Here is a 13,736-nt window from a genome sequence, read left to right on the forward strand (position 1 = left end):
CATCAGTCAGTATATCTGCTCTTCCCGTGTTTCCATTCACACTTTTTCTCCCAATGCATTATGTCTCCATTGACTTCAAATGGCTCCAGGAGGTATAGACAAAGAATACTGTGTTGGTATGTAAAAATAAGTCTACTATTCTTGCCAAGAGTACATGATTTATACTCATAAGGAGGCATTGTTTTTGAAGTAAGGATGTTTTCTCAGTTAATGAATAGTATTAAATATCCAAGTAACATCAATTCCACAGGGAAAAGTTTGGGATTATTGCACTGTGGATAGTGCCCTCATGTGGCCTTAAAGTCTAGCTACATTTAAAACCACATTTCTAAGTTACGAGCCTTGAAATATGGCAGACAATGACACAAGGGACACATGGGAAAAAGAGCAACACAAGAAAATGTGATAATTTGCCATTACCCAATTCTTTCATTGAGTGGAATGGGATACCAATATGGCGGATGAAATGTCTGGTCAACTTTTCAGGAATATTCAGATATCCAACTTATCTAGGATATATTTTTGGTGGTAGTTTGAGTTAAAATGTTAACAAATCAAACAAGACATTTTTATTTTCAGTTTTATTTTTATCAAAACAAAATAATTTAACCATATAAAGAAGGAAATACATTAAACAAACAACCAAGAAGCCAACAGCTTCTTGATTCTGAACAACGGATAGTGTAGTAAGTTCTAAAGAGTTGGCTGCATATATAAGTACTGAGTCATCCTCTAGGGCTCCAAATGACAGAAGCTGATTATTTTCCCTGGCTCTTTTTTCTTTCAGTGGTAAAGTAATACACTCAACATCCTATACTTCAGATTGAATTATGTGTATCCCCACAAACATACAAAGCATGGATGAAAAGGATTGTACAGGGTACAGATCTAGCGCATAGGATTTCTTGGGTCCTGACATCTAGGTTTAATGAGTATCTGGGAAAGAAGAGCAAAAGGCTGTGCTTACAGATTGAGAAATGTAGTGTTTCAAATGCCAAAGAGTCTCCCTCGCAAGCGTTCTGGAGTCACAATTGAAGTGAGAAGAAATGAGCAAGCCCTGTTTGCCATGGCTGTAGAAATATGACCTCCATAGAGCCAGGCAGCTCATTTTTTTTTCCTCACCAGATTAAATTATGTCTGGAGATTTGAGCAGCGGTACATTCTGATAATGATGACAGCTTCCATAACTACAAAATCTGCTGCACCAGGCAGATTTTTGTGCAAAATGCAAATTTCTATGCTGGGAGAAAAAATGAATAATGTGGTCATTCTAAGTAATGAATGTAAATGCAAGGAAATACAGTTTGGCATGAGACAGAAATCATTCATCTGTCATGGCAAGATCTGTGGTCACAATGCGATTGTACAAAGCCACACTCCTCATCTGAGCTCTAGAGGAGGGATTTCAGGAGAGGGAAGTTTAACTTGCCCTTAGTTACCCATCATGCTGTTGACAGGGTTTTGATTCGAACACAGAAGCACCAATCCCCTGTCTTTTTTTTTTTTTTTTAGCCTCTTGGAAGATGAACCATAAGTTCTCCTGGGTTGTGAAATGAGGGGTATTAGCTTGGTCCCGAATCTCAAAGGCCATGAGTTGTCTCTATCATGAGGCATGAGTTGTCTCTATCAAGTCTTACAACAAGGAGGCATGAGTTGTCTCCATCATGCCTTACATCAAGGAAGATTCAGGTTGTCCATCAAAAAGCACATGGCATTAAGAGCCACTTAACAGTATAGTTTGCCAAGAGCGGGGGAGTGTGAAACCTCTTTTCTCTATGCATTGTCAACAAGTGAGATCTGGCTGGGTGTAGGTACAGCTGGAGGGGCACACTTGGTGGTGTCTTGAGTATCACAGTTCATGGCATTTGTATACCTCACTCCAAGAGAATAGGAAAGAATTCCAAGTGCACTTTATCTTTGTCTATGACAGCATCCTGGGAGTTATTCTCTGTGGGAGAAGTTGAGACACCCATTGGTTAAGACCCTTACCTCAAGCTACAATGAAATTAACAGCACTGGGAAGAAAGGGGAATCCCTGATTTTTAGACTCCATTTTGCCCTGTTCTAAAATAAATTTGCTTTCCCTTAACCATTCCACAGCACACACTTGTACAGTCATAGCAGCAATGACCAATCAATAATCCTGAAATTTTATTTTTGATAACCCTAACTGGGTTATAGTTCACCAATAATATCCTTAAAACGTACCCCTATAGTTGCAGTTCACTTTAAGAAAATCCTTAAGAACATGAGAAAATTAAGACTTATAAAATCAGAGATTGTCTGTTGCTTTATAAAAGAATTTTTCATTAAAAAAATATTTACCTTGGGATGATTTTCAAGAGCCAAGTCCTCTAGGGTCATTCAAACTACATTTTTTAATTTTTTTTAATCCACTCAAATACAGCTTTTCACAAATTCATGTTGATATGAAGTAAGGTACACTTGTAAACATTGCCACCAACTAGCTTAAAGGACCATCGGAGAGAAGAAAATCGGTGACCTGCTCACCTTTGTATGAGAGGCACAGAGAGTTAGCGATGGAATCAGCATTCTGCCATGTTTGATGGAGCTTGGGATGTGGCAGCCAGCAATGATGGGTTGCAGAAGGATAGAGCTCCCACCTGATTCTCCTGAGGTCGTGCTACTGGGAGCTGTGATGTACTGACCTCAGTACAGTGATGCAGCCAGCAGCTCAGCAACCACCCGGGAAAGAAGGGTCTAGACCATGGTCTTCCTCCCTGACCAGTGCCTCCCAAGACAAAGTAACTAGCTCATCCTACAGATATGCTGGCTTCCTCCTACACAGTAGTGTTCTGTCTTTGCTTCTAATTTTTACATCATAAGCCACCATTTAGAAATGGGTTCACTGCATCCCCCTAAACCTGGAACTCTGGGGAAAAAATTAGAAGAGCTTCCCTGAGTCCACATTCTTCAAAAAAATAATAATTGGGTTTAGTTCCCCACATCCCCCTCCCAAACTTCTTGGGTGCAAGACTACTCCTCATGAGGCTCTCCTCCAAGCCACGCTCATGAGAATCGGGGCCCAGAGCAGCATTCAGTGCATCTAGTCATACTCTCTCCTTCCCAGAAGGAGAAAAAGGTGCCGAAAGGGCATAAGTCTTCACCAAGATTCCCTAGCCAGCTCTGCACAAGGTCAGGCCTTCTCTCCCTCTTCCTTCAGGACTCAGAACACTTTGCTAGGCCTCTCACTATAGTGGCAAGGATAAATCAAAGGGTAGATAATTACATCACTTTTGTTTGGTTTAGAAAGTACAGGAAGCAAACGCCTAGCCTCCTTCTTATGTTTTCCTTGACTGGACTTGAAATCACTAGGCTATGTCGAAGCACATCTGAAATGACCACAGACATAAGCTAAGTCACTGGGAGAAGCTGACCCTACCACAGAGTTTCTGTATAAACAACCCTTAAATGGGAAACTTCACTTGAAGACTCTTGAAATCTGACCGTCCTTCATCACAGACAAGGACATATTAAAGCATCTTCATACCGTGCGAGATGTTTTGCGTTGCGTTTGAACTATGTCGTAGGAACATCCTTACATCAAAGTGAAGCCAAAAGAGCTGGGCTATAAATTCCAAATGGTACAAAATCATACCAAAAGCAAGTATAAAATTTTATTGAAATGCAGCAGTGTGGATCTCCTGAAGTTTCTCCTCTCCCATTTAAAGAGGAGAAGAGTGTGGTAACTTGGAGGCTTTGCTCACCACTGACGTATATCAGCTATTTTCTTCTGCACAGCGGTGCATGGGCTTGGAATCCTGGGGAATTTTCTCTGTGCTGTTCTGACTTGCACAATACAGAGGCTGATTTAATTTGACAGCAAAGTAACACCAAGCCCCCAAAATAAAATTACCAAGATGTAAAACAGCGTCAAAACTCCAATTAGTTTTGTAACCTTGAAGCTTCTGGAGGAAATCTGAAAGGCTCCCATCACGATGAGCAGGCATCAGTTTAAGCTGCAGAGATTACTAAAATGTAACCCTCTAATTGAAATTGCTCAGAGCACAATATGACAGAGAGAATTGGAGGAAAACAAGTGAATTTTCCCCCTCAAAAATGACTCATTACAGAGACTGTTCTATCAACTTTTAACACAATGTTCCTTTTGCAAGAGCTGGAAAAACCAAGGGTTCCAGAGGTCTCCACAGAAAAGGCACCAGGAATACAAGCGAAACATGCTGTGTCATTGAATCACACGTAAGCATTGACCATGTGTGCAACATTGAGAGACACTCAGTATTTCATCAGATCATAGGCATTTTGAAGTGTATTTACAGCTTCCACTAAGGAGGCAAATTACTGAGCCCAAACTTCAGTTTTGGGAGGAATCCAGAATGAACAGAAGTATCTCACTGCCCAGCTCCTTTGCAGGCTCCCCCAACTTTCCCAAGTACCATTACCCTCTTTGAAGCCAACCCCAAGCTCACTGATGGAGGAGACCTGTCACCTTGACCCTGGTTCAGAAGCAAGTCAATTGTGGCTGTCTGGGTCAATGCCAGTTTTCTGGGTAAGGCAGTGAGGAACCAAAGCAGAGGACGCAGCTAGGAGTCAAGCCACAGTCCTCATGCAGGTCAACCCTGCTTACACTTTGTTTCACTGCCACCTTTGCCCTGCTGGCACCTTGTGAGCAGGGCATCTGGGGAGGAGTGAGGCTGAGCTTGGGTTTCAGAGTGGGTTGGGGACATCTTAGAAAGACCCCCAGATGGCTTTCCTCTCTGCAGGGGCTTCATGAATAGAGTTCATTTCTGCCGCCCACTTGATGGCATCGACTGCAAAGTATCAACCATCTTTGACGACAGACACCATCTTTCTCTGGAAGCGTCAGATTTCTATCACTAACCGATCTTCATCATCGCTGCTGGTGTCGCTGGACTCCACACGAGTTTGCTTTCTCATTCCTTCCAAACTTCTCTTCCTGAGGGTTTTCAAAGAGGCTGCAGGGACCTCCGTGGGCAGCCCTGGGTTAGAAGGGATGGCATCATCCTTTAGAGCCATGAATCCAGTTCCTTGACATTTCACACTGTCAGGTCCTACCAGAGGGCAGGGGACCAGTCCTTCCCTACACCCACATTGCCCCCCAGAAGGAAAACATGACTTGTGTTTCCCTTCCTCTTGGTGTGAACTAGCTGAAGCTGGTCCTAAAGCTGGTATTTCAAGATGAATTTTTCCAGTGGACCCTGGTGTAACTGAACCTGAAATTCTCTGCCCAGATGAAGGCTTCCCTGGCAAAAGGTTTGGGGACACACCCTCTGCTATCGTTTTTCTGTCTGGAGAGCTTTGTGCGAGAGTCTCCTCTTCACCCTGGCTGTGGTCTTGCGGTTCCACACTGTGAATTCCCAGGGTTGTGTGGCCTGCTCTTGCCCCCAGGGAAGGACAGAAGGCAGCTGCAGAGGTAGCAAGGTCATGGCCGAGAGAGGTTCCTTTGGACACAAAGGAAGAAGGCTCTTGAGCATCTGAGAAAACGCATGGTGTAGGGTCTGTTGAGATGTGCTGCTGGGACGGCAGCAGGTGAGTCTCCAATGATCCCACGTCGAGACCTTTGCTGTGGGCTGGAAGGCTGTCATTAGCCCCCAAGGAGTCAGATGGCAGAGATAAACCTGACCCCACAGCCGTGATTAGAGGACAACCAGCCCCATGCTCGCCAGCAGATGAAATCTCCTGCAATAAAGTGCAAAGGAAAATAAATGGAGGGAAAAAAAGTTAATTGGTATCAAAAAACTTGTGGTCAGAGATGTGGTCCTCATTGAGAACAAGGTCTGGAGGTCCTAATTCTTTACCAAGTGTGAACCTTGATACAATGTTCTCCTCAGTTTCCATTAATAACTAATAGATGCATTAACTCTAGGAGAGTTCCCTGTTGACACACAATAAGCTACTGAGACTGCTCTGTATTTTTATCTGGATTTAAGAAAACTCAATCACTCAGTTATCCAACCAGCTCTGAGCATCCAGTTTTAGATCATTACTTAATGTGTGCTACTCAGTGTGTGTGTATGCTCAGTCCTATCCGACTCTTTGCGACCCCCTGACTGTAGCCCACCAGACTCCTCTGTTTTGGGGGATTCTCCAGGCAAGAAAACGAGTGGTTTGCCATTTCCTCCTCCAGGGGATCTTCCTGATCCAGGGATCAAACCTGCATCTCCTGCATTGGCAGGTGGGTTCTTTACCACCGCCACCAACTGGGAAGCATCTTTATTCAAGTATGAATTATAAAGGGACTTGGGATTTTTTTTTTTAACTGACTCTGAGATCATCCCAATGGTTCACCGTCCACTCATTCAGCACCATGTTTGAGGCATCTGTTTGCCTCGAGGGGCTTTTTATGCCAGGAAACTTCTCTAGGTGTCCTGAGTGAGTTCCGCCACACTGGACACTAACAAGGAAAAGAGAGGCATAAATCCGGACCACAGATGGGTACAGACAACTCGAAATCACAATTCCCACCTTTGCGATCGGTCTGTCTGTGTCCCCGATGGTTCTTAAGCTTGTGTTAGGACAGAAACTCCTGGAGACGTGTCCGCTCTCCTCTTCCTCCTGCTCTCTGTTCTCAATGCAAACAGATGATTCTGAGGTGACACAAGAGGGCTCCCCTGACGGATTCACACCTGAAGGGGGGGCACACAGATACACACCTGAAATTATAAAATCAGCCAATAGCCACTTCCCAGGGGTTGACCTATGTCTTCGATACCAGCTCCGAGCTCATCAACTGCGTCCTACATGGGATGTCCACCAACTCGATTTACCTTGAATCAGTTCACATTGTAAATAAAATGTCTCCACTTCTGCTAAGGAGAGAGATGGAAAAACTAATTCCTAAGGTAGAAAAATCCTTTGATTACAGATTTTAATAAATATTTCATATGGATCTTTTTTTTTTCATTAGAGTCATCTTCCTTGCCACATTGGTTAATTTTGGATTGGCTTGAATTCTGTGGTCATTCAACTGAGGCCAGAGTAGAAATATTGAGAAAGGAAATTTCCCTGTTATGTTGGATGTCTTGATCTCCATCAGAGCACTGACAGCAGGAGGGTGATGGGTTTTTGTGTTGCTGTTGTTTTGTGGTGGTTTTTGTGATGAGTGTGGGAAGAGGGGCGACGAAGACATGGTCTTGATGGTCCCCACCAAATATCATCTCCCTTTCAAGGGAACCTTACTCTCTCTTCCATCTTATCATTTTGGCCTGGGATATAGGTCAGAAGGATCATGGAACTTCAGAGCATGTAGATCCCATCATGAGAGCAGAGCGGAAAAGCATTCTATAAGGACTGTGTTGCCAGAGAAAAGGGTTTAAACCACTTTTCAGTTTATGAACTTTAAAAAAACTTTGTGTGCTGCAGTCCATGGGGTCGCAAAGAGTCGGATGTGACTAGGTGACTGAACAACAACAGCTTAGCTGATTTACAATTTTGTGCCAATCTCTGCTGTACAGCAAAGTGACCCAGTTATACATGTACGCGTGCTAAGTCACTTCAGTCATGTTCGGCTCTCTGCAACCCTATGGCCCATAGCCGGCCAGGCTCCTCTGCCCATGGGATTCTCCAGGCAAGAATACTGGAGTGGGTTGCCATGCCCTCCTCCAGGGGATCTTCCTGACCCAAGCATCAAACTTGCGTCTCTTATGTCTCCTGCATTGGCAGGCGGGTTCTTTACCACAGAGCCACCTGGGGAGCCCTAGCCATATATAGACGTTCTTTTTTATATTCTTTTCCATTATAGTTTATCATAGGATATTGAGTGTAGTAGAGCTCCATGTGCTCTACAGTACGACCTTGTAGTTTACACCTGCTAATACCAAACTTCTAGTCCTTCCTTCCCCCACCCACTCCCCCCTTGTCAATCTACTTTTAAACCTGCTTTTATTTTGATTAACATTACACATGCACAGGGTTTTTTTTTTTTTTTAAGTTGTCTTTCTACTTAAGAAAAACAGCCCACCCACTCATTTTTTCCCACTTGGGATTCCTTTCATGTTTATCTCCTTTTCTCCTAAGGACAAGCATGTAGCATTACTTTAGATTCCCCTTCTCCACTTTGGAGAACAGCTGATGATATCATGAGGGGAGAGGCGGGTTTAGAACCCTCATCTACAAGCCTCATTACCCCCACCCGTGGGCACACATCCCTCCCCTCTCTCCTCTCTTCAGTTATACGTTATATGACTATGCTGTCAAGATTTTGTTGGGGATATGCAATGTTTACATCATTATGTTCAGGAACATGCTTTTCACCACCAAGTCAGATGGTGTACTGTGATTACATTGCCTTTCTTGCCAACACTGTTTTTCCTGAAATTAATCATTATTTTGTCTTCTTCTTCTGCCTAGTTTTTTTGCACGAATTTATTACCAAAACCACCTCCCATTTCCTTCCCAATTGTCTTTTATTTCATTTTATTCATTCATTTCATTGCCTTGGAAACATCTCACTCAGAACGTTCTGACCTTTTCCCAGTGGACCACTGCTCACTAGGCCCAAAGTGGGGCTGAGCCAGTGCATCTCCCTACACCTCCATCCTAACAGTTTTTTTCACCTCTGGTTCCTGGACACACACACCCCCCCACACACACACAGACACACACATACTTCTTTTTCCTGGGTTTACTCTCTTTGTGTTCTTTCCTAATGCAAAACTTCTGGCAATTTCATGAGAAAGGGTGAAATAAAATTCTTTAGACTTTTACTAGCGGCTTGCCTGATAGCTATCTGAATTAAAATTCATCTTCCTTCAGAACTGAAGATGTGGCTCCACAGAGCTCTAGCTGTTGAGAAGTCTGGAGCCAACATGATTTACTGTTCCCAATCCTTTGGAGGAAACGGTTTTGTTTTTCTCTCTGGAAACTCCTAAGCTCCTTTTTACGAGAGTATCACTATGGTCCTGCATCTATTTCCATTCGTTGTCTGTACACTTTCAATGGGTCCTTTCAATCTGAACCATGTCTTTATGTTTTACAAAAATATATTATTTCTTTGATATATTTTTTCCTTATGTTTTTTCTTTTTTAGCTAGAACTGCTCTTACTAGGTTATTAGACCTCTTGAGTTAACCCTCTATTTTTCTTTTCTTTCCTATTTTCTATTTCTTTTTCTTTTCTTTTGGGGGAATTCCTTCAACTTTCTATTCCAACTTACAAGTGTCTATGTCTGTTGTTGCTCAGCCGCTGAGTCGTGTCTGACTCTTTGTAATCCCACAGACTGCAGCATGCCAGGCCTCCCTGTCCTTCACTATCTCCCAGAGTTTGCTCAAACTCATGTCCATCGAGTCAGTGACGCCATCCAACCATCTCATCCTCTGTCGCCACTCTCTCCTCTTGCCCTCAATCTTTCCCAGCACCAGAGTCTTTTCCAATGAGTTGGCTCTTCGCATCAAGTGGCCAAAGTAGTGGAGCTTCAGCTTCAGCATCAGTCTTCCTTAAAGGTAGGATTGATACGTCTGTATCATGTTTTTAATTTCCAAGAGCCCCCTCTTGGAATAATTATTTCAAGATTATTAATTATTCCAATGATTAATAATAATAGTTAATATTATTATTAATTATTATTATTGTCCCTTCTTTATAGCATCCTGTTACTACTTCATGGCTCCAGCATCTTCTCACCTGTCTCAGGCAAGATGTTGCCATTGCTGTCATTGCTGAAACTTGCCTGTCCCTACACTGTCTATCTTCTAGGTTCCTTTGTTTCTGTTTGCTTTTATCTCTTTCATATTTAAAGGCTTCCCTGAGATATCCAGCAATCTATCTGCCCATGTTTTAGAAAGAGGTACTGAAAAGCTGGTTAGAAACTCTACAAATGTAAAGTGTCCATCGTGGACCTCCCTGCAGGGTTATCTTGTCGCCTTGTTGACATGGAAAACCCTGAAGTCATCCACTTTGGGTCTCCACACAGGCTAGTCGACTTTTGCAGAAGGAGTTCTCTGATGTCCTGCCTGGAAATTGTAAGGCAGGTGTCAGCATTCTGCAGTCCGAATTGGGATTGGGCAGGGAGGGGCTCAGCATCCAGTGCCAACCTTTGGTTAAACCCTCTGTTTTCAACCTAGTCCTCTTGCTCCCCAGCATTTTGTAGGGTCTCCAGAGACTAAGCCCCAAGCATTATTTGGGAGTGAAAATGAAGGATGTGACCAGGATCTGAGAATCAGTGGTGGGGGTGGAGGTTTCCGCGGGGTGGGGAGTGGTCAACCAACACTCCTGTTTTCAGTCCCACCTGGTACCATGAATTTCTTAATATTCTTGACTTGACCACTGTTAAATCAGGATGAAGTTCGCTTGGGTCTGCTACTCAGTGACCATTCAGCCTCTGCATTCTAATTCCCACAACCATGGCACTATTTCTTCTCTGGTTACCTAGTGCCCATAGGCCTGGACATTCTAAACACATTCCTCACTAATTTCTGGGTTTTTAGGGGAAAGTGGAAGAAAGTGAACATGCTCTCTCCTCCATCTTGAACCCAAAGGAACAGATCCACTTTTTATACCTCCGGGACAGGTCACAAGATGACCTGAACGCACTAATCTTGAGCAAATCAGCTTAAACATCTATCCAAGTTGCAATGATTGGCAAAGGAAATTGTAATTTTCCCTTTAATACAATCTTTACTTGAGCACCACCATACCACAGTCATCTAAAGACATAGCACCAGGATTTTGGTATTTCATTCATCCACTCAACAAACATGTTTTGGGCTCCTCCAAGGAACCAGGCACCATGTTCAACCCTAAGGAATCAGAGAACAAGACCAAGATGCCCTGGTTCTTATGAGACTTTGCTCCAACAAGGAAGAGAAACAGAGGCATGTAAGATAATTGAGGTTGTGATGGGGGTCAAGAAGGAAAGAAATGAGGGGTGACTACTCCAGGGAGGACCAATACAGAGGAGGCTATGACAGAGATGCAGTAAACAGGGAAGGGAGAACGATACTGAGAGTGATAATAAACAGAGTATTATAGAGAGTAGCAGTATCCAAGGGGCAGATTACAGAGAGTAACTGGGGTGGGACAGTTAACTGGCTTGCCTAGTAGAAGAAGGTATCTCTGATAAGGTGCCACCTGAAATGAGATCTTCAGGATCAGGAAGAACCAGCAGCCCTCAAAGGCCATTCCAGACGAAAGAGAAACAGAGGCAGGGGACCTGCAGTGGGATGGAGCTCAGAGGATGGACCCAGTGGAAGGAGGCTTTGCTGGAAGCACAGTGGAGAGCAGGGGGCTCAGGTCTTGTAGGATGCAAGAAGCCCTGGGAAAGGATTAGATTTTATTCACCATTCATTGTGAAGAAACCAGTGTTTCCATCAAGAAGTCTACATCCTCTAAAGATGCACATGGTTACTATACAGAGACTGAATTAGAGGAGAGGGCATTGCGGTGGGAAAACCAGTTACAAGGTTCCCAGGATCATCTAGGGGACTGGGGGGATGGCATGTCTAGGGCAGTGGGGAGAGAAATGGAGAACATAGACTTGAGATCATTTTCATTCTCATCTATGAAAAACCACCCAAAGACAATAATGATGAAAGACGTTTCTAGAGTCCCAGGCCCACGCGCCTCCCTCTAAGTGGATTAAGCCGTGCCCCTACAGTGACAAAACCATCAGGCAATTCATTCAATTCAATGAAGAGTAAAAACCAATTAGTATAGAGAAAATAATCAGATTGGTCAAGCATCTTCTCAGCAGGTTGTTTGGGTTTTTAAGCTTAACGAAAAGGCCATGTGTGCCTTTGACCAATAACTTCTGACTCATCAGAGAAAGCGAGAGGAGAAAATCCATTGATTTAATTTGCTTGTGACCTACAGTCTTACAGAGAAAAGAGAGTTATCTTTAATCATTGTGAAAAATGCCCAAATAATGTCACTAAAGTGTGTTAAATGAATTGAGATTCTTGGGAAAGGACAGCATCCTTGCTTTTAGATGGATGGCCCGTTTCAAAAACTTTTCAGGTCCAATGTTAAAGCACAGAACAGGGTCCTGTTTATGTTCTGGCATCATTCTATGAATCACTTCATACACCTTCAGAAATTGTGGATTTCTATGTCCTATGGCAATCTTTGCAGATTCAACCGCTCTTATGCAATCATCAGCATCTTATTATTAGAGAACTCATGTCTCATCACTTCTGTTCCCCTCCCCATTAACGGCTGCATGTTTAATAATTTCCCTCAGAAATAACATGCTTCCCTGGTGGCTCAGACGGTAAAGCATCTGCCCGCAATGCGGAAGACCCAGGTTCGATTCCTGGGTCAGGAAGATCCCCTGGAGAAGGAAATGGCAATCTACTCCAGCACTCTTGCCTGGAAAATCCCATGGACGGAGGAGCCTGATAGGCTACAGTCCATGGGGTCGCAAAGAGTCGGACAAGACTGAGCGACTTCACTTTCACTTTCAGAAATAACTGCCGAACCACATGGAGAGAGGAAGAGACTGCTTAGTGTGACAACAAATTTAAATTTAGCCATCTTGAAACAGCAATAGGAAACTGTAAATAATTAGAAGGATAATGGAATGAAGAAATGACACCATGAAACTTACAGCTTAACTGGTGAGACCCTTAATGCCAAGCCTCCTGCCAGCTATGTCATGGCGAGGCCATATTAAAATGCTAATAGACATATTACTCAAATATCATTATCTTGAAATGTAAGAAATTCAATGCTTTTTCATCAGTTGCCCCAAACCACCCCAAACCTCCATGAATTTAGAGTCCAAAGATGATGAATTATAAGAAAGGAGTAAAAAGGAGTCTTCCACGTGGGCCTCGTTAAGTAAACTGTAAGTGTCAACAAGATCCCAGGAGTAATCACCAGACTACTAATTTATATGATACGAAATTGTTTACAAGCATCCCTGCCACTGAAAGATGCACAATGGGCTAGCATTTAAAATTTGCGATTACTTCAGGAAAGCTGGGCAGAGCTCTAAATGGAGTCACTATGTGGGCAATTATTTGCTCATCCAAATACTAGTTGAGCACATTTTTTTGAGTCCATATTTTTGTTTTGTGTTGTTGTTGCTTTTTAAACTTGAAAAAATATTTATTTTTGGCTACACTGGGTCCTCACTGCTGCACTTGGGCTTTCTCTAGTTGCAGTGAGCAAGGGCTACTCTTTGTTGAAGTGACTTCTCCTTTTGGGGTGGCTTCTCTTGTTGGGGGGGCTTCTCTTGTTGCAGAGCACAAACTGTAAGCACCAAGGCTCAGTACTTGTGGTTCACAGGCTTAGCTGCTCTGTGGAATGTGGAATCTTTCCAGACCAGGGATCAAACCCATGTCCCCTGCACTGGCAGGAGGATTCTTATCCACTGTACCACCAGGAAAGTCCTTGAGTCCCTATTTCTTGAGCTATTTATGAGTCCATATAATTGTGCCTAAATATTTATTACTGACCACAGTCAACACTCTGCCAGGAACTGCGCTGAACACAGGCAGTTTATTCAGTGACCAAGGCAGACACCTTTATGGAAATGACAGTCTAATGGCGGAGAAATTCAGCCAGCAAATCATTACACCAAAAAATGATCTACAAATAACAAATGCTAGAAAAGATGTGGAGAAAAGGGAACCCGTCTGCACTTGTCAGTTGAAATATGAATTGGTGCAGCCACTCAGAAGAACATTGTGGAGGTTCCTTAAAAAACTAAAAGTAGAGCTACCATATGATCCAGCAATCCCACTCCTGAGCATATATATCCAGAGAAAACCATAGTTCAAAAGGATACATACACC

The 13,736-nt window shown here is 43.2% G+C and overlaps 1 protein-coding gene across 1 annotated transcript in view; it reads right to left on the minus strand.

Annotated features, from left to right (window-relative positions):
* Nucleotides 1-1,767: 1,767 nt before the first annotated feature.
* Nucleotides 1,768-13,736, minus strand: part of ZNF831 (zinc finger protein 831) — a 92,068-nt gene continuing 80,099 nt past the window's right edge. The window contains exons 5-6 of the mRNA XM_061437018.1: nucleotides 6,469-6,629; nucleotides 1,768-5,682 (exon numbers count right to left, since the gene is read on the minus strand). Coding sequence (XP_061293002.1) covers nucleotides 4,846-5,682; nucleotides 6,469-6,629 — 998 coding nt within the window. The 3' untranslated portion in view covers nucleotides 1,768-4,845. The remainder of the gene's footprint in view (nucleotides 5,683-6,468; nucleotides 6,630-13,736) is intronic.

This window comes from Bos javanicus, chromosome 13 (genome assembly GCF_032452875.1).
Source record: "Bos javanicus breed banteng chromosome 13, ARS-OSU_banteng_1.0, whole genome shotgun sequence".
Lineage (NCBI taxonomy): Eukaryota > Metazoa > Chordata > Mammalia > Artiodactyla > Bovidae > Bos > Bos javanicus.